The following is a 24,488-nucleotide window of genomic DNA, read 5'->3' on the forward strand; positions in this document are numbered from 1 at the left end:
AGATAAATGCACAAAAACTGCTTGTTGCTGCTTCCACTCAAAATAGGCATTTTCAAAATGATTTAATAAATTATCTTTGGGGTATTTTGAGCTGAAACTCATTCTGGAGACACCTGAGACTTATATTACATATAGTAAAAAGGTCTCCCGTAAGGTCAATCAGAAACAGAATTCAAAAACCATTGTACTAATGTACAGTATGTGAAACAAACTATTCAAAAAATAAATAAATAACCTTAAGGTAGTAATATGTACTTCATTTTGATGAAACATTACAAAGACTTTTTTTTTTCACATGCGTGAATGAATCTCACACAAAACTTTGATTGTATTTTAAAGTTCAGAACATCAGTTTGATTGTGTCTGTCTTTCTATAGGGCGAGATGGGATCGCCTGGGATACCTGGTTCAAGTGGAAAGCCTGGCCCTAAGGTCGCAATTCATGTCTTTGCCCTCTAAATGCAAGATGTCCTTTGTAATGTTGAATTCATATGGAAAACATTATAGCTATTGATTACTGAGTTGGAGTCTCTATTACATTATTATAGTGATTTCAAAGCAATTGCAAGACAGATGGTGAAATCCCTTTGTTCTGTCTGCACAGTTTTTCTCAATCGCCTTTCATCATCTGTGTAGACATGCATGTGGATTGCTACATGTGATGTGTAATTGTGCAGAACAAAAGCCATAGCGTATAAATGGTTACAATCCTTCAAACGTGTTACGCTTCAAATTGTGTGTTTTTAGATTGCGTCCAAGGAAGGAGACAAAAGAGTATGTCCAGATTTCAAATCTCTAGTGCCATTACCTTCAGACTTCAGAATGCTAGCCAACAATGCTATTCTTTATGACTCATTGACCACTTTATGAGACAAAATGGACATTTTTCATAAAACAATGACAGCAGAAGGCAGAAATATGTGCACTGTTACGTCGTGTACTAAATATTCTATACATTTCATGTTCTTCCAAAGAGAGATTTAACTGTCAACCTTTAACTCGGTTTGGGGTCAGTAAAGTTTTTCAATATTTTTTAAAGAAGTTTCTTCTGGTTATAAAGCCTGCATTTAATTCACAGTAAAACAATAATGTGAAATATTATTACAATTTAAAATTACTCTTTTCTCTTACTGTGATGAGGAAAGTTGATTTTCAGCAACATTAATGCAGTCTTCAGTGTCGCACATTCCTTCAGAAATCATTCTAATATGCTGATGTGCTGCATTTTGTGAAAACCATGATATAATCAGGATTATTCAACAAAGTTTAGCTTTATTTGAAATGTATTTTGCAACATTATCAATGTCACTTTTGATCGAATTAATGCACCTTTGCTGTATAAAAGTAATGATTTTTGGTTTACAAAATCTTACTGACCTTTGAATGCTAGAGTATATATAAATAAATAAATAATAATAATAATAAAAAAAAAAAAAAAAAAAAAAAAATATATATATATATATATATATATATATATATATATATATATAAAATACTTTTCCCTGCTAAGATATAAATAAAACACGTAAACTAGACCAAGAAGAATTTCTGTTTTTAGATGGCTTGACCAGCTGAGAAGTGGTCAAACCACACTAAAGCCATCAAACTAGATGTAATTAGAACTAGAACACACTAGTCAAGACCAAATCATTGAACAAATTCTGTTCTGCTTTTATCTATTTTAGTTCCAGTTTCAGTAAAAAAAAACAAAAAACAATTTAAGTAACCAGCAGAACGATTCAGAAAATCATTTTGAAGTTAAGATTGGCGAAATCTGCTTGAGGAACCTCTAAATATGCTCAAAAAAGCAAGAGAAAACTGTTTACAGTTTGAATATTTGTTCAGTTTCCATGTACCCTGAGCCAGACTGTTTTATGCATCAATATGAAGAGTCACTTTGAATGTCTCTCTCGTCTCTTGTCAGTGAAATGGATTTGACTCATAAATTGACATTGCAGTGATCAAAGAATTAACCTAGTTTACAGATTATATCGCCATCTGCAGTCGGACAGGATTCATATTGTCATTATTCAGCTCAATAATTCAGTTTTCAAAATTAAATTTTTGCACTTAACTACATTTCAGATTTCATAGGCCAGAAATAAAAAAGCTTGTACTCACCTTGTATTTTGTCCAATAAATGCTCTCTAGAATGAGAAAATCTCTCTCCCTATTACCGGTATTAGCAGATAGAAAATGGCAAAAGGCTTTGATATGTCCCATCCAGACTTCCTGTTTTATCAGAGAATGCACAAATTTGTAGAAATTCTTGCTTGCTAACTTAAATACTCAAACTCAAATTTTCATTATTAGGGCACTAAAGGGGACAGTGGAGAGCCCGGGCAACCAGGACCTCCTGGGCTAGAGGTAAAATCCTATGCAAATTAAACATCATCAGATGGGTGAAGGTAGAGGACACATGCATGATGGACTGCAAGAATTATTATCTTTACAAATTTGTGTTTTTTGTTGTTGTTTTTTTTTGTATCTAGGGTAAGCCTGGAGAACCTGGGGCAGCTGGCCAAACAGGACATCCAGGAATGCCAGGATCACCGGGACTGAAGGTAAGTTATTAATCAGAGTGACCCTGGATGACCCTGGACCACAAAACCAGTCAAGGGTGAGGGTATTTTTTTTTTTTTTAATTGAGATGTATGCATTTCCATTGATGTATGGTTTGTTAGGATCGGACAATATTTGGCTGAGATACAACCATTTGAAAATCTGTAATCTGAGGGTGCAAAATATCAAAATGAAGCCTTTAAAGTTGCCCTGAGTCCTTAGCAACACATATTACTAATCATAAATTAAGTTTTGATGTATTTACAGTAGGAGGAAATTTACTAAATATCTTCATGGAACATGATCTTTACTTAATATCCTAATGTTTTTTGGCATAAAAGAAAAATCGATAATTTTGACCCATACAATGTATTGTTGCCTATTGCTACAAATATACCCCAGCGACTTAAGACTGGTTTTGTGGTCCAGGGTCACATATTATATCTGGGCTTTGAATGTCTTGAACATTTACTAAACTTCCTGAAAATGATTTTGTTACTGTATCCAAATTATATTTACTACTTCCGATTTAATGAGAAAGAAAACTCTGACATTGCATTTATGTTCAGTCTTGGTGGTAAAAGCCCCCGTTATGGTGAGCATATTTTCCAAGTGTAGCTCTATTAACTTTAGCAAGGTAATGATCATTTCTGCCATTGCAAACAAAAAAAACATTCATGAAAATGTTGCTTGTGGTTTACAAGCATTGGCCGCTTTCAGTGAAACTAAATGAATTATCGACAGCTGTTTTTAAATTTAGAGCTGAATCTTAATTACTGTTGGTTTGCTCTCTGTGTTAGAAGTGGCAATTTTGTTATGAATCTATCATTCAAAATGACTGTATAGAGTTTTGAAAATAATCTGAAATATGGTAAAACAGTAGCAGTAACTGCCCAACACATGGTACTGTACACGTGATAGACTTCATAGAAGCTCATTTCATCTTTGAAGGTTTTCAAGTTTCAATTTAATTCAGCGATTTATGACAAGTGAAGAGGTATACACAAATAATATGTACAGTTGGAAACCACTAGTGGAAATGCAATACATTCACATTTATTCATTTTGTAGATGCTTTTATCTATAGCGGCTTAGGAGACAATACTATGAGACATGCTAGCAATACAAAGGTCCACACATCATTCAAAATAGTGCAAGCTAGAACAGGAAGGGATAGTGAATAATAGTGAAAGGATAGAAAAATCCTTTTTTTTTTTTTTTCAGCAGGATGCAGTTAAGTGCTGACAGTTGAGATGAGTTTGCATCTGTTTCTTGAATATTGTCAGGGAAAGGATTAGGCAGATCATTCCAACAGTAAGGAACAGTGAAAGAAAACATTCTGGAAAGTAATTTAGTGCCTCTCTGTGATCGTAGTTACTATCAGGTGTCACTCACTCGCCGACTTCAGGCTTCTGGAGAGAATGTAGATTCGTAAGAGTTAAGTTAAATGTCTTGAATGCGTGGGCTCTTTTGGGCTCATTGAAGACCAGTCGTGCTGCTGCATTCTGAATCATTTATAGTGGTTTGATTGTGCATGATGGAAGTCCAGCCAGAGGACCTTTGCAGTGGTCCAGCCTAGACATGACAAGGCATTGGAAGTTGTGCAGCATGCTCCATTAGAAAGCGCCTGATCTTCTTGATGGTGTGCAATGCAAACCTGCGCGATCGTGCTGCTGTTGCTGTTGAGCTGGTCATCAAAGATTACCCCAAGATTTCTGCCTGATCTTGATGGGATTATTGTTGATGATTTTAGCTGTATGGTGAAATTGAGATTGGCAGGGAAACGGAAGATCTCTTGGTTGAGCTGCAGGTGTCATCCTTTCACCCTTGCCAAGATGTCTGCTTTTTTTTTTTTTTTTAATTATATTGTCAGCATAGTAACTTGTCTCAGTATTTTTGAGAAAAAAATAAATAAAAAGTAGGTCAACACGGTAGCTCGGTGGGTAGTACTGTTGCCTTTCAGAAAGAAGGTCCTCAGCTGAGCCAGGATGCATTTCTGTATGGAGTTTGCATGTTCTCCCTTGTCTGTGTGGGTTTCCTGCAGATGAACATGTAATACGTAGGTAAAGAATTGCTAGGAGAGGCCAGAGTTTATGAATGCATGGAGCAGAGTTTCAGTGTCTTTTGGGCTTAAAAGTGGGGGAAGAACACATAAATAAAAACACAAAAAGTTTTAATTACCACTAATAGAGGCATTAAAGGTCTAATCGGATTCAATGATCTATGCTAAGCTATGCTAAAAGTGCTATCGCCAGACCCGGAGATCGGCTGAATGGATTCCAAAACGGTAAAACTCAACTTATTAACTCTGGGGGAGTTGGAGAATGAGCCTATTTCCAAAAAAAGTGGAGTGTTCCTTTAAGATCAGATACACAGATTGAAAGGTCAGAGGTGATTTTGTAGTTGTTGTTGTTGTTGGTAATATTGAATTTTCTCCAATCTGGTCAGTGAATTTCAGATTCTTTAAAAAAACAGTTTAAGCTTTTCTAGCCTGGTGTGCATCAACAACTTTTTTGAGTAGTCCTCAGAAATCTCTTTGATGGAAACCTTGTGAGATGAGGACCAGTCTTTAAGGTCCAGGTTTAATAGAAAGATTTGTGTATTGTTTGTTTATTTGGATTCTCTTGTAGTTATAGGAATTAGATAAAGATTTGATCACAAAGTAGGTCAAATTTATGCAGGAAGTGTTCATATAATTTCTATTGCTACTGTATTTATTATTTATTATTAGTATTATATATAAATCTTTTTTTGTTTGTTTTTCTCACTGTTTTCTTCAAACCCTACTGTGAAATGTATTACATTACAGGGTCAAAGAGGAGAAGCTGGTGAAAGAGGCGTAGACGTAAGTAAACCATTTAATGTAATAATGAACTTGATGTTGCTGGACTGTCAAATTAAAATATGTTGTTTACAGCTAGTTGTGGTTTACTGAAATATTGCTAGAGCTAAAGATTAGGATTTTGGTAGAAATGTATAGGGATAAGGAATTTGGGGGGGAATGCTGTCTTCCTCTTAAGATGGAATAACAAGCCCAGAAAACCATCATACATTCTCTGTTATACAGTATGTGATCATAGTGAATGTTTTCAAATATTTTTTGGCTTGTATTCCCATGGAAAATGTGGCCATTTTGTGAGTTCTTCTTTGTACCATAAAAACGCAGCTGAAATGCATAAATGTAAACATTTGTCAGATTGAATTACTGTATGCTTAGAATGACGTGTCATGTCTAGGATGTTGCTTCTGGGAGCCTTGCCTTCGTGTCGCTGGAGTAGAGGCCTATGATTTCCGCCATGTGGAAAACGCAATCCAGTCATAAACATAATGTGGAATGTCATGGAATTTGGCAAAATTTGGAAGAATAAATCAAATGTATGGCTGTAGACTTAATTGAATAACAAAATTGTTTTATGAATTCAATTGATTAGTCATCCTGCTTTATTATTAAAATTTAGTTTTAAAACATTAGAAACAGATTCCAGAAGAATTAAAATGGGAAACACAGAATTTGGGAAAAATAAAACAATCTGATAGGGCTGTATAATCATAATATCTGATATCTGTGATAAGAAAGATTAACATTTATTTTAGCACTAGGTTTCAGTGAACAATTCACTGTCAGTGTTACTGATTTTTATGCAACCTAAAATATAATTGCTGAAATTCATTTTCCTAGATTTCAGGTACCTAAAAGTACTCAAGAAGTAGCCCATGTTGCATACAATATGAGTGATTTTATTGAACATGCTTATATGTTCATGAACCTAAGATGTTTGAACCTACATATTTATATGTATGTTTTACTAAAGCATGCTTATGCAATTGAACAGGGGATGAGAGGTGAAAAGGGAGATTATGGGCGACCTGGTGTTCATGTAAGTTTCATATTTATGTGTGTGTGTGTGTGTGTGTGTGTGTGTGTGCGTGCGTTTTTGTGACAAATCAGGACATAGATTTGTATAATGACAAGGGTATGACAAGTATTAAAATTAAAATCTGAAATAGCACAAAGTCTCCTGTAAGGGGTAGGTTTAGGTGTAGGGTTGGTGTAGAGCGATAGCACATATAGTTTGTACAGTGTAAAAACCATTACGCCTATGGGATGTCCCCACTTTTCACAAAAACGTGTGTGTGTGTGTGTGTGTGTGTGTGTGTGTGTGTCTTAAAAAAAACCTACAGTTTATTAAATGTTGCACATTAAAGAATTAGAAATCAAATAAATAAAAATAAATGTTTTAATAGTAAGAAGTAGCATGAATTTCTGTATCTGAAATTACAGAATCAACCACAAGGTGGTGGAGTTCTTCTTGATGGTAACAGAGTGCTTTATAGCCATATTGTAAGTGCAAGGCAAGGTGTTTTTATAACACAGTGCATACAGCATGGTAGTTCATTTAAAGTGTAAGCATAACACATTGTTTATTCAGTGGGTCAATATTTTGCTCAATATTTTACTCAAGTATATGGAACTACAATGACAGCAAAAATATACTATACACTTTTTGTGGATATACTACGAAAACTCCTAGTATCACTAAATAACAGTATATTTAAAATGTACACATTCGTATGGACTGAACAATTAATAAACAAATGTATTCAAAAACTTTACTTTTCCTTGCTTCACTATCTAGTGCATCTGCAGCATGTTTTGAAGTGTTTGATCAATCAATTTCCTGGCAGTTCTAAGAAGAATTAGCGTTGCATATCATTTTGCTAAATCATACGGTTGCCTTGTAAAAAGTATAGTTGTGTTATTGTTATGAAGCTGTTTTGTAATGCAGTTCTTACTTACAGTTCTGACTTCTCTCTTCATAAACAGGGTTTACCCGGGCCAGCTGGCCAGAAAGGAGAGGTGGGCGAATCTTTGATCTGAATCCACATTCTCCATTAGCTGTACTGTGAGTGTGTTGAGTTGTATTTTTGTGTGTGTCAGAGAGGGACATCAGGCGAGCCCGGTCAGAGGGGTCAGATCGGCCATCAGGGGCTCCCTGGACAGACAGGACAGACAGGACCCTCGGGGCCCAGAGGACTGAGTGGAGAAATAGGCCCCCCAGGACCACCTGGACCGGAAGGACGACCTGTAAGTATTGTGTTTCCATATAACTGTAGGGTACAACGGGGCTAAAGGCCCACATTAAGAAAAAATGTGCTATTCGCTTCCCCTAAAATGCATAATTGCAGAAAAAATATATACGTTGTAGTGAACATTAATGGAGCAACAGATTTTGTGTGAAAATAAATAATTCAAGTTGTTTATTTTTTTTTAAAAATCGTATAAATGTATGAGGTGGCAAGAGGGGTCTTTTACCCCACACACGGGGTAAAAGTCTCACCAGAATGGGGTAAAAGGCACACAGTATTGATACAAATACTTCAGCTAAAATAATGTTTAAAGTTAATACTTGTTCAAAACAATCACTTTAGCAAAGTTTGTACTATTTTGTGCTTATTTTGAAAAAATAAAATAATTAATTTTGTTCAATAAATATACTGTCATTGAAATATGTTAATATAAAAAATATATTTTAAAATACAGAAACAAAATCATTTTAATAAGTAAAGATTCTGAAAGTATTGAAGGAGCTCCAATAATAATTGAATATATATTTACAGTAGTTAACAACAAATTAGATTTTATTATATGATATGATTAATGTTTTTAAATATGATGGTTTCATTCTAAACATGGTGATTATCTCTAATATGGACACCCAACATAATATATGATATTTACCATCTGAATCGAACCATGTCATTTCAACAAATGGAAAAGTCAGCCATCTATTAATTATCATGTTAATAGCTGTGCCTTTAGCCCCAACAGCAGGGGCGCTCTTTACCCCAAATACCATACTTTTACATATTCTTTCGTTATTTAAAAACTGTTGCTTTAATTATCTTAAGCAAAACTGAAAATCATATAGAAGACCTTTGTCTCAAAATATATGCATTAATTTTAGCGATTCTCATTTGCTACTTAAATCTACAACATTTTAAAAAACATAAAATATTAGATCAAGTAAGCACAGAATCAACTTTGCAGGGCTCTAGACTGCGACCAATTTTTGAGAATGTGCAAGTATGTGCTGCAGAGCCGCGGCACATTGTAGCAGGAGTCAGATTTCACTATTCACGTGAAGAGAGGCGCTTTCAGCGCGAGCGCTTCGTGGGTAGGGCCTGGTTTATACTTGCTCGAAGGTGCGCGCTGTCGACGGAGTGCTATGGAGGATTTAGTTTTCAAACTAAAATGAAAGACCGCTTCTTAAACCAGAGAAGGTGAACATGTTGGTATTCTTGTGGAAAAAAACATGCTGTCCAAGTCCTGTCAGCGACAGCCAGTTTAGTTTTACTTTTCTTTTTGTTTTCGCTTTGAAAAGCTTGTTATCTTTGCTGTTTACCTCATGTTACGGTATGGAGGCTTTCCTTATTTTTTTTTTATTATTATTATTTATTTGATTCCTCAGTGTTTGCTAAGCATTCTGTAATTTATTAGTCGGTAGCCTATATAATACAGCATGTGTTGTGTCCTATGCCATGCCTCGTCTTATTCGTTTTTGTTAATAAAGGTTATGTAAGCTAGTTTGTCATTGTAGCCTACTGTAGCCTATGTGCTTTTTAATTAAGAATAACAATGAATCCATCTTTTGTTTTAGTCTTAAAAAGTGAAAGGTGTATAGATATAAGCAAAACAGACAATTATCTTTTCTTGTAAAACGTGACACCAAGATCGTGAGTTTGAAAGTGACAGTGCATGAAAAGAGGAATTCCTATTCACAAAATTTAAATCACAAATAACGCTGATGAAAAAGGGTTGAATGTTGAACACTTTCGTTACCATATAACTATAAACTATGATAAAAATTCATCAGCATGCATTGATTAATCAAATGTTGTAGCAAAAAGAAAATAAAAAAAAAAGTTCTCAGTTGGTCGCACGAGCACATAATTTGGTCGCAAAAGAGCGACCAGTGGGAAGAATGAGTCTAGAGCCCTGCTTTGCACTGCTGGGTGCGATCGTGTCAAAGATCAGACAAATATACATGTGCATCTTAAAAAGCGAATGTTTTGGAAAGTGCTATGCCACGTTTTTGTGCCATCTAGTGGTCTAGAGGAAAATAATATCAAAGGCGCCTTTTATCCCGGTGCGCCTTTAGCCTCGTTGTACCCTATTGTGCACTGTGTTGTACTGTAGGCTTCTTCTGCAATAAGGTAATCTAGTCAATGGAGGTTAAAATGTTGCATAGACAATTAAATAACTCTTGTTCCAATGATGACATGCATTTTCACAGGGCAGAGAGCTGTCTGAGCAACATATTCAGCAGATTTGCAGAGATGTCCTTCGATGTGAGTACCCAAAATGTTCTCCCAGTAATGCTCTGTAGCATTTTAATAAATTATATAAATAAATATACAAGTGAATCTAAAAACAAGTCCAGCTCAAAAAACATTTTGCCTTTTAAAAAAATAAATGAATAATATAGCTTTTTAATGATTTTTTGTTTGTTTGTTTTTGTTTGTTTGTTTTGCATTGAAAACAAACCTGAAATTTAGATGTTTTAATTTCAAGGCAGGTTTTTCTAAACTTGCCTCTTTTCAATGTTCAAGAAGCTAAAAATAGTGAGGCTACACTAACAGTCAAAAGTTTCTGAACTAAGATTTTTAATGTTTTTAAAGAAGTGTCTTCTGCTCACCAAGCCTGCATTTATTTGATTACAGCAAAAGTACAGCAAAAACAGTAACATAGAGTAATGATGCTGAAAATTCAGTTCCCTATCTGTCGGTTACTACGAGTTATGTCGTGATGACATTAGGGGATTCACTTGGGAGCCCCAATCATCTCTGAATTTAAGAGAAAACGCCAATGAATTTTGCATACCTGAGCCACTCCCCGTGCATATGGGTATAAATAGGCGACAGGTGCATCCACTCATCAGATTTTTGCTTCGGAACCGAGTGGATGAATGTGTTGATCTCCACAAAGCCATTCATCATCTGTCTGGAAGCTGATCTGGTTGGCATCACGGTGCGAACAGCTGTGTCCCTGTCTACAGCGATTCTCCTGGGCACTTCAACTAGAAGAGCAGATTTCCTAAAAGAGCAAATCACAGTCGGTTCGCGTCTTTTTAAAGATGGATTAGATGTCGATTGCAGCATCGGGGGATGGGCAATCATCCTCTGAGGATGAAGATTCGGCGGGGCTGTCCCCCTCGGGTGTCGCGGCCGCCGTCGAATCAGACCCGGAGCTGACGGCCATGCTTTCCTGGGCCGCCACGAGCACGCCCTGCCCTGGTTCTTTTCTTTCCAGAAGTGCACGAGGAGCTGATGAAGTCGTGGACGGACCAGAAGCAGCTCGTCTACCTCCCCATCCTCGCTACCCTTGATGGTGGGGCGACTAGGGGGTACGTTGACATTCCCCAGGTGGAGAGTGCGGTTGCGGTGCACCTGTGCCTGCAAAACGCCGCCACTTGGAGGAATCGTCCTCGTCTCCCGTCTGAAGCCTGTAAGATGATGGCCTTACAGCACTGCGGGCCAAGCCACCTCTGCTCTGCATGCCATGGCTATCCTGCAAGTACACCAAGCTAAGGCATTAAAATGCACGAGGGTAGTACCAACCCGAGGTTGAACGGAAGTCACAGCGCAGTCCCTCGGGAAGGCAATGTCCACACTTGTGGTCCAAGAGCGCCATCTATGGCTCAGCCTTGCTGAGAGGAGCGACGTCAACAATCGATTCAACGTGCTGAATCGTCATCTAGGCCGGCGCGTCGAGCCTCTTGCAGGAGCGCGGTGCCCCCCGTGTTCCAGCTGGCCCCGATATCGTCCAGGGAGGCGATAAAGTGACCCTGACAACCCAGAGATGTGGGAAGCTGCTCGATCTCAGGAGATGGCGAGGACAGCGCCGTTCCTTCCCCTGAAGGAGGGCAGGGGGAGAATCATTTCATTCTGTTCCACCGCTGGCTCAAGGGTAACCACATTGTTAAAGAAAGAGCAATTTCCCTTTCCTCTGGGTTCTCAGGCTCGCGGGCTGACAGTGTGAGACCCACTGCCTCCTCACTCTCGCCTGCGACGCCCCCTCTTGCCAGCAGCCAAGAGATTATGGTTGCGAGACGCGATGCCTCTCCACGCATCTCTGGCCAGTCCCCCTGGGTACCTGGGGAGTTCGGCGGGGATGTGTCAGAACGCAGCGCCTTCTATACCATCCAGCTCTGCTCCCCTCCGCTGCACCACCGCCGGTATGTCGATTGTCCCTTTGGTGCCACTCGCACGGAGTTTGGGGGCGTGGCTTGCACTGCCCAACTCGTCCTGCTGGCTCATTCGCACAGTCCGACTCGGCTATGCGATTCAGTTCGCCAGGTGACCTCCCAAGCTCAGTGTCGCTCTCGAGACTTCGGTGGCAGTCCAAGACGCACTTGTCTTGTGCGAGGAGATTGCTGTCCTCCTGGCAAAGGATGCAATTGAGCCGGTCCCTCCAGCCGAGATGAGGCAGGGGTTTTACAGCCCTTACTTCATCGTACCTAAGAAAGGCGGTGGCCTTTGGCCAATCCTGGATCTGCGAATCTTGAATCGGGCCCTTCTCAAGCTCCCATTCAAGATGCTGAAGTAGAAGCGCATAATCAGATGCATCCAACCCCAGGATTGGTTTGCAGCATTTTACTTGAACGACGCTTACTTTCATGTCTTGATTCGCCCTCGACACAGGCCGTTCCTACAGGTTGCGTTCGAGGGTTGGGCATGGCAGTACAGGGTCCTCCCCTTCGGGCTCTCCCTGTCCCCTCGTGTCTTTACGTAAGTCACGGAGGGTGCCCTTGCCCTGTTACGGGAAGTGGGCATCAGGATCATCAACTGTCTCGAGCATGGCCCACGCGTGAGAACAGTTGTGCGATCACAGACATTTTTCTGTGGTCTCTTTTTTTTAAACTGCTCCGGCACCGGCCTAGCCTTAGTAAATGTCAGTTTGGTTTGCCCCTTTGTGATGAGGCATGAGTGCCGCCTTAAACCCGAGGTTCCAGTCTTGTGACTGCTGAACGGTAAAACTTTCAGGCATTTATCACATCGCGCAAAGGGTAATTTTTTTCCATCTGCGTCTATGACACGAAAAAGACTCCCATACATCAGACTTGCCTAACGTGGGTTTCTTAACAGTAAACTGACCATTTTCCAGTCCATGTTGAACATCCTTTAAGGACAGCGCATCCACACTTTGGTCTGCCATCCTTATTCGGTACAGCCCGCTCCGAGGACCGTTATGCAAATGCTGCGTGCACAGACCTTGCAAATAAAATGCATGATGCAGAAAGCTGGTCCATGCTTGCAGCGTGTGCATCATAGTCCTGAGAGTTGTCAATGAGTAAAGGCAGAGATGCTGTTCTGAAATGAGTCGGGAAGGGGGTATTTTTAGACCGCCCGCTCCCGTTCACATTATACCGTAGTTACCGACCGCTACCGAGGTTTATTTGGAAATTTATTCCTGCGTCACAAGAAATCTGGTCGGGTCCTGCGGTTCCCATGAGGCGAGCTCTTGTCTTGGAGTTGAGTCTATTCGCGATTTGGTGTTCTTCTCGCTGAGAAGACCCTGAAGATGTACGATTGGAGTAATGCTTTCTTCCCTGCAGGAAAGGTTGGAGCGTAGGCTGTCACCCTCCACCTTCAAAGTGCATGTGGCTGCTATTGCAGCACATCACGTTGCAGTGGACGGCTGGTCCCTGGGAAAGCACAATCTCATCGTCAGGTTCCTGAGGGGTGCCAGAAGGTTAAATCCTCCTAGGCCACCCCTGGTGCCCTCCTGGGATCTCTCTATCGTCCTGGCTGGACTTCAGAGGGGTCCCTTTGAGCCGCTGGACTTAGTTGAGCTGAAGTTCCTGTCTGCTAAGACAGCGCTCCTGACCGCGCTTACTTCCATCAAGAGGGTCGGGTACCTCCAAGCGGTGAGCGAAAAGTGCCTTGTATTCGGCCCGGACTACTCTCACATTGTCCTGAGATCCCGGCCTGGATGCCCTTCCGTGATCAGGTGGTGAAACTGCAAGCACTGCCCTCGAAGGAGGCAAACCCAACCTTGGCCTTGCTGTGTCCCGTAAGAACGCAGTGCACATATGTGGACCCCACCCAGAGCTTTGGAAGCTCTGAGCAGCTCTTTGTCTTCGCGAGATTTTACAGTCTCCGCGTTGAGCCAGTTTCTTCCCGTGTGTTGGGTAACAGGTAAGTGGCGGGAAGAGCTGGCCGGTGTCACGCTTGTTGCGCCATTCCCCCTCACCCGGGGATGCGAGCGCCTTTTTCCTCCTCCAGTAAGTTCCCCGGACGGCGAACCCTGGTGGAGTTCCTCCAGCACCCCGGGCAGTCAGACTGGGCGGAGCAGTCTGACGCCAGGCCCAGTACTGGCGTTAGCTCACCTGGGTCTCCAGTCAGCCCCTGTACTGGGCTAGGTCTCCATATGGCTTGATTCCCTTCGGGTAATCCCATATGTGTATTCTTCCATGGTAAGGTTTCCCTCTCGGTAAACCCATGTCTTCCCTTTGACAGAGCACTCTGTCAGGCTCTGCTGATAGCTCTCCTCCCTGCTCCTAGGTAGGGCCTGCCTCAGAGACCAATTTCATATGTAGTACTGCCCCCGGCCTGGGTCAGTCCATATCAGTATGTCTACATGTCACTTCCCTATGGGCAGGATGTGGCCTCCGTAGTGCCCTTCTCTGGAAAGCTTGCTTCCCCATCGTTACTGCCAAGCTGTAACAACAAATAGGAAAGACTTGAAGCAATCTTTCGTTGAAGGTCGAAATCTCTTCTAAATTATGTGGTGAAAGGAACAGCAGCTTGGCTATCTCCTGCAGCGATGTACTCACCTGTGGTCCCTGCGGGTACCAAGGTCAGCGTATTTGCGCTGGGGCGCTGGGAAGGTTACGACCTTTGCATGCCATTTGTCTGACACGCGCTTGCTTGACAACATTTGCAATGCCATAAGGTTGTGACGGGGTTCAGGTTGTGGCGCTTTCCATGGACCCCTAATGACGTCACGGCATAACTCGTAGTGACCGACAGATAGGGAACGTCTCGGTTACGTATGTAACCCAATATCCACTAGCCAATATTCAGTGGCATTTTTTCTTAAAGTCAGAGATGATTGGGGCTCCCAAGTGAATCCCCTAATGTCGTCACGACATAAAGTCTCTGTTCCCTCCATCAGGGAACGAGGGTTACATACGTAACCGAGACACTCTGAAATCTCAGGAATATATTACATTTTTAAATATATTAAAATAGAAAACAGTTATTTTAAATAGTAAGAATATTTCAAAATGTTACTGTTTTGCTGTACTTTGGATCAAATAAATGAAGGCTTGGTGAGCAGAAGAGACTTTAAAAACATAAAAAAATCTTACTGTTCAAAAACTTCTGACTGGTAGTGTACATAAATATTGATATTGAATTTATACAATTATTTTGAAAATTTTGAATCCATAGTCCTAGTGTGTGTGTGTATATATATATATATATATATATATATATATATATATATATATATATATATATATATAATTATTCTGTACACACACACATACACACGCCATTAACATATACATGTATAAATTACACAGCATAAATCAGTACACCCCCTCTGAATATAAAGTTAAATTTAGTATACACACACGCACACACCAATATCTGTAAAATAAGTAAATTTTGCTTAGGGTTCGTAGTAATATTCTATTACTATTAAGATTCTATTAATATTCTTTTAAGTATACTGCTCTGACACTTCATGACAATGAGTATACAAATTCATGACAAACTGTCACATTTACTCTTGTTGAACACCTCAAGGACAATCTCCTTTGAGTGTTCTGAGTATTGTTCAACTTGTCTCTACAAAATTGTGTATAGTGTTAATGTCAGGTGAGATACTTGGAGAATATATTTAGTCATTGTCATATTGGTAGGAAGTGCCTAACAATGCAGGGAATGAGGGGAGGGTGGCATCTTCTCTCAAGTCAATCCAAAATGATTGACTTGGTGTAATGAAACCTGACTTCCCAGTAGTCTATATTTTGCAAATATGGTCTCTGGAAATGGCTTAATGTGTTTACTGTGTTTTGGCTACAGTACTTACTATGTGGATAAACAACCATGCATTTCACTTGTTGTGTCTTAGTGTGAGATGACACAGTCACTTTTCTCAGGACACTCTAGGACACTTGTTCGGCATACTGGATGATCGTCTCGGGTTACTTGACTGTAACCCCGTTCCCTGAAAAAGCGGGAACAAGATGCTGCGTTTCAATAACGCTAATGAGAACATTCTTTGTTCGACCGGTTGTGAAGCACGTGTCTAACACACCGAGAATTGGCTTAAATAACCTCGGTGAGTGACGTCATTGATTACGTGCACCTGCAGGTTATAAATAGACGTGAGACGTACACAACTTCAGGCTAAACCTTTGGCTGAAGAGACGTCCAGGCACGCCTATAGTGCGGCATTGAGGCGCAGCATCTCGTTGCCGCTTTTTCAGGGAACAGGGTTACAGTCAAGTAACCCGAGACGCTCCCTATCAAAAGCTACTCTCGATGCTGCGTTTCAATAACGCTAATGGGAACAAGAATACCAACGCCGCCGCACTGGAAGTGTATAGACCCCCCAAGGTTGTGTAGTGTGTGCGCACAATGAAGAGGTCTCAGACATGACTCTAGGATGTTGACTCAAGGACATGGGAGCCCAGAGTAGCATGGACATCCAACTATTGAGTCTAACAAATGTGTGCGGAGAGGACCAGCCTGCCGCAACACACACTTGATGCAAGGGGGCACCTCTTGCCAAAGCCATTGAAGATGCAATCCCCCTGGTTGAATAGGCCCTTACACCTAGAGGCGAAGCTTGACCATGTGCCTCATAGGCTAGGGCAATAGCCTCACCCAATGCCATATCATATGAAAGACTGCTCTGATTTAAGCCACTGGCTAATGCGGTGGATGTAAATCCGAAGAGCATGTACTGAATACAGTAAATTAAGTCCTTCTTGCTCCGGTGTGTTGAACGGCGGAGGTCAGAGGCTTCAAGAATGACCATAAGATAATAGGGTGAGGATGCAAGACTAAACTAGACCAGCCCAGGGGCAACATCTAAGTAGGATGATGAGACTGACAGAGCCTGCAAATCCCCAATTCTCCTCAGAAGTATTAGCCATGAGAAAACCTGAAACCTGACAGGCGCTGACTCTAGTGGTTCATAATGGGGTCCCAACCAGACCCCTTGGGCACTAAGCCAAGTCCGACGAAGGGACTGTTGCTCTGCTGTGCGGCCTCAACCGCTGAGCTCCATGAATGAAGCGGGTAACTAGAGGGTGCTTTCCCACAGAAACACCATCAATCAGAACGCGGCAAGCCAAAATGGCGGCAACATAGACTCTGAAAGTATCAGGACATGTGCCTGAGGACAATTTCTCTTGCAGGAACTCCAGCACTGAAACAACCTGGCAGTGAACTGGGTCTGCATGGTGTCATACACCAACTTTCGAAAAAGCACCATCTGAGGGCATAATTTCTCCTAGTGGAAAGAGTCCTAGCAATCAGTATAGTCTGTAGTACACCGGCTGGAAACCCAGTATCTCTTGTGGTCCTCCTCAGAGGCCAGAGATGAATGTTCCACAACTTAGGTCGGGGATGAAATACTGTCCCCTGTGCCTGAGATAGAAGAACTCTCCTGACCGGAATCGCCCATAGCGAGCCGTCAAGGAGGAATATTAGATCTGAGAGCCACACTCTGGTCGTTCAATGGGGCGCTATCAGTAAGAGGTGAGACCCTCATTGACATATCTTGGCCAGGACTCCTGGAAGCAGAGCGATCGGGGAGAATGTGAGAGAGAGAGGGGTGGTTCGCACACCCTTCATCTCTCAGCCAGCTCGACACGCGAGCCCCACAATCGTAACGAGGACGCAGAGACTTGCCCCTTCCTGAATGTAAGCGAGCCTCGAGCAGAGCACTCCGATCAAAGTGATTACAGTGCTTGCACTCAGCGTCCTCGAGGGCAGCAACAGCATGCTCCAAACATTCCTATGCCCCAGAATGTAAATCACCTTGATGGACTAGAACTTGTCCCACATACAAAGCAGAACCTGCCGTGCAAGCCTTTTCCGGCGGCACGGATGCAGTCTGCCCTGTCAACCTATGTAAGTGACTACCACAGCCTTGTCCCCCCGCTCTAGAACATGGTAGCCCCTGCTGGAGGATGTATTTCAGGGCCTAAAATACAGCCATCATTCCGAGGCAATTGATGTGCCAATCGAGAAGATGACCTCTCCAGAACCCTTGGGCTGGACGGTCATCCAAGACCGCAACCCAGCCCGTGAGGGAAGCGTCTGTCGTTAGCATCTTGCGACGACAGCACGTGCCTAGAGTGGGACCCAAAGTCAAAAACCGGGGTCTGAACCACATAGAAAAGGGTACGAGGCCCTAGCGTGTAACCCTTATATGCCTCTGGGGATTGGCCCTTGGATTAAATCCCCTGGCTCTGAGCCACAACTGTAATGGTCTCATGTGCAAGACGTCCAAAGGTTTCACGTGGATGCAGTCGCCATGAGACCTAGAACTTTCTGAAAGTAATGTACAGTAGCTTTCTGGCCTAGCCTGAAATCCTTCAGGGTTTTCAGAATGGATTCGATACGTGTAGGAGACATAGAGACTGTGCCCACAGTATGATAGAATCCTGTTAACCCCTAAATACATTGTGCCCTGGGCAAGAGAGAAAACGCTTCCTTGGTGTTGAGTCTCAATCCCAGATAGTTAAGATGAGCAAGGGCGACATCCCGGGGGGCCGTGTTGGGACTGGGTGGCCGACAGCCCCGACACTAGAGCACGGTGGGGGAGAAACTTATTGAAAGCTTTCTTGAGCTTCTTGCCTCCCTGCGTGCAGATGTTTATGAACGTCATTCTGATGTGCCTGCAGAACCGCTGTGGTGTGCAGGGCAGCACCAGCATGACATGAAATGCTCTCCCTACAAGTGTAGATGTTGCTCTACATAGCTTGGTAGGGAGTGTTGACTTTCGAGTGATGATGCACCCCCAGGGAAGAGATAGCTCGCTAGCGTGTCTTCCACCTGGGGTATCATCATGTAGCCCCGTGCCTTTGAATCCACAATATTCGGAAAATTCAAGGACAAATAGGGCTTACTCCATGAACAAGTTCTCTCATCATGGAGGTCACCAAAGAAGGGGAGAGACCATACTGAGGTCCCTCCTCCTGACCACCTGACAGAAACCTGTCATCTAGTTGGAGCGTCTAGGGGTATACTGCTCTTGTAGTTTTAAACTTCCAGTTTTAAACTGATCACACTGCAGGAGTCATTACCTCGAGTAACTCCTTATTCGCTCAGGAGGTGGCGCTCTCAATTTCCATTTCAAAAGAATCAAGAGCTGCAACATTCGCTGCCCAATCCGAAGAAATGCCAGGGCACGCTTTGGAAGTGGGCGCGAAAATTTCCCGATCTGGTGAGAGCACAAGAGAAAGGGGAGGACCCGCCTCTCGAGCCTCAGCCGGATCTCTTTTTTTCTTTTTTTTTTTTTTAAGTGCGATCTTAACGAGGACGCAGGGGCTCGTTCTTTGTAAAAGAAAGTGAGCTGAATGCGAAGCACACGGATAGGAAGTGAATCGCAGTGCTCACAGTCACAGCCCTTTTTTCTTTTTTTTTTTTCGAACTCAAGAGCAGCATGCTCTTACCCCAAACACTCAAAACAAAGTCATGCGACTCATCTTCAGAGATGAGCCGTAAAGGAGGCATGCATCTCATGAAGTTGTGTACGTATCACGTCTATTTATAACCTGCAGGTGCACGTAATCAATGACTTCACTGACCGAGGTTATTTAAGCCAATTCTTGGCGTGTTTGACACACGTGCTTTACAACCGGTCGAACAAAGAATGTTCTCATTAGCGTTATTGAAATGCAGCATCGAGAGTAGCTTTTGATAGGGAAAACATGGTTTTCAGGGCTGACAGAACTGCAGCAGCAACAGGTTAAAGCAAGGAAGGTGGTGTATGCATGTATGTGAATAAGTCATGGTGTTCTGACTCTTCCTTTGTTGACACCCACTGCTCTATGGATTTGGAGTACCTGTTTGTTTATTAAGTGCAGTCCCTTTTACCAACCATTAAAAGTATCATTGCTGCTGTGATATATGTACTACAAAATGCAAATGATAAAATAACCATAAAAGTACTCAGTCCTGCTATCAGTAGGCTGCAGGCATTACATCCAGACTGGGCTTTTATTGTTGCTGGGGACCTCAATTATTGCAACCTATATACTTCCTAGATTCCATCAGAATGTCTCATGATCAACAAAAGGACATACAATTTTGGACCACGTCTGTACTAATGGTGCTGATGCCTATAGGGTCACCCCACTTCCCACCTGGGACAGTCTATCTCTCTTTGTTCCTACTTCCCCAGCATAGACTGGTAGTCAATGAGAACCATCAAGATCTGGTCAGAGGGGGCTGATTCTGTTCTACAGCACCAATTCCAACGCACAGACTGGAGAGTGTTTGCTGCACATGCCATCACACTCAGTCAATCAAATCAAATCTCTTTATTGTTACACATCAGGTGTAACAGGTGTACCGGCAGTGAAATTCTTAGGTTCAAGTCTGTGTAACAAGGCAGTATAAACAACACAATGTATATACAACTGACAATATACATAAAGGTATAAAGGTTTGCAAGAGATGCAGTTTTCAGGTCTGGAGATCAGGAAGCTTACAGCTCAGCCAGGACCAACCCCAGGAGGGCATCATCAAGGCTAAATATGCATACAAAAAGGGATTGGGGACCCAATCTGTCTTAATCTCCGCTGACCCCCAATGTATGTGGAAAGGCATTTGGACTATTGCAGATTTCGAGACGCCTAGTTCTTTGCCCCCATCCAGCTCTGCCTCCCTTTCTGAAAAGCTTCACCACTGCTTGCTTCGACCAGGGTAACAAGGAAATAACATCTAAAGCAGATCCTCTATCTGAAAACGACACCTCTCACTCTCTTCCACTGAGGTTTATAATACCTAATAGTTTGTGCAGGTCAGCTGACAGGGGTCTTCATGGATATTTTCAATCTGTCCCTGGCTCAGGAACTTGTCCTTGTTCTGCCTTGAATGACTTCCACCCAGTTGCACTCACTCCTATCATTTCTAAGTGCTTTGAGAGACTGGTCTTACCACATCTGAAAGCCATTCTTCCTACTGCCCTGGACCCTCATCAGTTTTCCTACTGCACAAATAGGTCAACAGAGGACACTATCTCCATGGCACTCAAGTCTGTCCTGACCCACCTGGACAGTCCCAACTCTTATGTCACAAACTGATGCCAAAGTACTAGCGCTGAGGAAAGCGAACTGTGGCATCACCTTGCATCGCCTGCATCAGGACAAAAAAAAAGATGCACTTAAACACACTGGACAGACTACAGCTGACAGACAACTAGCATGTACACCAGGGGTTCTCAACTCTGGCCCTCCACTTTCCAGCAGGGTTTAGCTCCAACCTTGATCAAGCTCAAGTGGACCTCAAGGGCCAGAGTTGAGAACCCCTGGTGTACATGCTAGTTGTCTGTCAGCTGTAGTCTGTCCAGTGTGTTTAAGTGCTACTTTTTTTTTTGTCCTGATGCAGAAGGGCCAGAGTTGAGAACCCCTGGTGTATGCTCTGCGCTTGTGTGAGAGAACATAACTCTCCCATACCAGGAGGTGACTAGAGCTAATGGTGAAGAGCACACAGAAAAAACGAAAACCAAATGACACTCAGAAACCACCCCACATTGCCTGGCGGCTGACCGTCGGCTTAGTGTGTCCTGGGCTTAACACTTATTAAGTTCTCAGATGACACCACAGTGGTTGGCTTGATCAGAGATGAAAAGATGGCTTACAGAAATGAAGTCCAGCACCTGACTCTGTGATGTACTGACAACAACGTGATCCTCAACAACCAGAAGACCAAGGAGTACATTGTAGACTTGAGACAAACTAAGAGCCATGTGCAATGTCTGTTTACATCAGCCATAGAGTCGTAGTGGAGTGTGCTTTAAGCTTCCTGTTTCTGAACTCCTCATTAATATTTAAAAAAAAAAAAAAAAACACAGCAGCATCTTTATTTCCTGAAAGGCCTTAAGAAAGATCATCTTTATCCCAGGATACTGTTTGATTTGACTACAGTATCATCAAGAGTATACTTACTAACTGCAAGGTATGACGATTTTTTAATAAGGCACTCCAGCGAATGGAGAAAACTGCCCAGTAGATCACCAGTATTCAATTGCCAACAGTCAAGAACATTTACAAGAATCGCTTCTTGAGAAGGGAGAATGGGATTATAAAAGGTGCATCCCATCCCAACAATGATCTGTTCATTCTCCTTCCATCTCACAAGTACTATAGGAGCCTACAGTCCCACACCAGCTGGCTCAGGAAGAGTTTCTCCACTGAGGCTGTGGCCCTGTTACCACTTACCTGTTTACTGTCTCAGCTTTATTTATTTATTTATTTTGCATTAGCTGAACATTTTTCAGTGTTCATAGTATTTATTATTATTGTGCATTCATGCAGCTGTACATACTGTCATGGATTCCTACTGTGACAAGACGAGGAATGAGGAGATGTGGATAAACTCTGAACAACAGTCTTTAATAAACAATCCAAAGAGGTAACACAAGGCAGGGAGAGACTCACATGAAGCACAACATCGACGTTTAATACCAGACATCAGACACTAGGAAACACAGGGCTTAAGAACACAGGACCAAACTAGATAATTAATAAAATACAGGTGGGACTGATCTAACTAAACGAGAACAGGAACAGGAAAACTAAAAATGGGTATAAGGAAACACAAGGGAAAACAAGGACATGGAAACAAACACACAGACAGTCCAAAAAGGTGTGACATTACTCCCCCCTGCCTGGAGGCTGGTGCAGGACAGGGACACGGGGAATACCTCCAGGGTGGAACAGACAGTTCAGGGTGTCATGGCGGATGAGGCAGCTCAGGGCGCCATGGTGGATCAGGTAGTTCAGGAGGCCATGGTGGATCAGGGAGCTCAGCAGGCCATGGCGGAGCAGGCAGCTCAGGGCACCATGGCGGAGCAGGTAGTTCAGGAGGCCATGGCTGGGCAGCCTCCGTGGCCTTGGCCTCATACGGAGCCCTGGGAGAAATCACGGTCTCTGAGGCCCTCCGTGGGCTTGATGTGGGAACAGGAGCCCTCCTTGGGCTAGATGCGGGAACTGTGGCCCTCCCTGGGCAAGACATAGGAACTACAGCAGTCTCTGGGCTGAACGTGGGAATAAGGGCCCTTTCTGGGCTAAACTTAGGAACAGGAGCCCTCTCGGGGCTAAACTCAGGAACTAGAGCCCTCTCTGGGCTAGGTCCGGGGACTGGAGCCCTCACTGGGCTGGATTCGGGGACTGTAGCCCTCTCTGGGCTCGACTGGAGAACAGGAGCCCTTTCTGGGTTAGACTCAGAATCTGAGGCCCTCTCTGGGCTGGACGTGAGCACAACCGCCCTCCTTGGGCTAGACGTGGAGACGGGGGCCCTGGGGACATGACTCGACTCTGGTCAGAGGCTAGAGCCATCTCTCGACTCTGGTCAGGGGCTGGAGCCTGCACTGGAGCGAACTCTGGGGCTGGAGCCTGCACTGGAGCAAACTCTCGGGCGGGAGCCGACACTATAGCGAACTCTGAGGCTGGAGCCGACACTGGAGCGAACTCTGGGGTTGGAGCTGACAACATTTTCTTCCTCAAATTCCTTCTTTGGTTAGGGGTGAGGGTGACAGCAGCTGTCAGCTGAGGGCTTAGGGGTACAGCGGCCGGTGGGCTTGACAGACGAGCGGCTGACGGACTTGACTGAGGAATGGCTGGTGGACTTGATTGATGAACGGCCGTCAGACTTGACTGATGAGAGTCCGGCGGACTCGCAGTACTCGCGGCGATCCCGCAGAATTCCCACTCTTACTTCCCGAACGGGAGATCTCTGTGGGCTAGGGCGGAGAAGCGAGCGGCGACTTCCATGCCGTTGGGGAAAAAATGAGAAAACAAAAAAACCTTCAAAAACAAAATGAGGAAAAGGAGCGCTGCTTTCTGTTTTTGGGTCCGATATTCTGTCAAGGTTGCCTACTGTGACAAGACGAGGAAAGAGGAGATGTGGATAAACTCAAAACGACATACATTGTTTATATTGTCCAGTTAATGGTCAATGTTGACTTAGTCTGAGAATCACTAAGCTTAAAATCACTTAAAACTATTTTAATTGTCAAAAATTACTCCTATTGAAGTGTTTTTGTTCAATAAACTCACCTGTTTATTGCCTTGATCTTGTGTAGAAAACTTTAATTAGTTTTGTTGTTTTCTGGAGGGTATACTCATTTTTGCAACACAACATTTTATCACTAAATAGCATCTTGATATGCCACACTTTGAGGTGGATGGATTATCTCGGCAAAGGAGAAAGTGCTCACTAACACAGATTTAGACAGATTTGTGAACAATATTTGAGAGAAATAGGCCTTTTTTGTACATAGAAAAAGTCTTAGATCTTTGAGTTCAGCTCATGAAAAATGGGGGCAAAAACAAAAGTGTTGCGTTTATTTTATTTTTTCAGTGTATATACCCTCGCAAAGTCTCACGTTTAGTGTTCTAATAGTTTGCTATGGGAGAAAAGCGTGTTGCGTTCATATTCCGGGTTCATCCACTCGCCTGTACACATAGTTTATATTTTTAATAATCTGAATAGGCTACTAGATGTGTTTTTTATATCACTGTCTCCTTCCACTAAGGCACGTTAAGCGTTTTCTATACCCCAAGAAAACAACGCTTAACGTGCAACTAGCGCATTGTGTTCATATTCTGGGATATAGACTATTCTGCTTGTCTGGTATGCTTTATTAATGAGGTGTGAACTGAATCTGGT

General features: G+C 42.7%; 1 protein-coding gene across 1 annotated transcript in view; it reads left to right on the top strand.

The window, feature by feature from the left end:
* col21a1 (collagen, type XXI, alpha 1) overlaps positions 1-24,488 on the top strand; it is a 129,881-nt gene that overhangs the window by 87,683 nt on the left and 17,710 nt on the right. Inside the window, 8 exon segments of the mRNA XM_058795230.1 lie at positions 378-431; positions 2,313-2,366; positions 2,492-2,563; positions 5,371-5,406; positions 6,395-6,439; positions 7,387-7,419; positions 7,501-7,647; positions 9,857-9,911. Of these exon segments, the coding sequence (XP_058651213.1) occupies positions 378-431; positions 2,313-2,366; positions 2,492-2,563; positions 5,371-5,406; positions 6,395-6,439; positions 7,387-7,419; positions 7,501-7,647; positions 9,857-9,911 (496 nt within the window).

Source organism: Onychostoma macrolepis, chromosome 13 (assembly GCF_012432095.1).
Source record: "Onychostoma macrolepis isolate SWU-2019 chromosome 13, ASM1243209v1, whole genome shotgun sequence".
NCBI classification, from domain to species: Eukaryota; Metazoa; Chordata; class Actinopteri; order Cypriniformes; family Cyprinidae; genus Onychostoma; species Onychostoma macrolepis.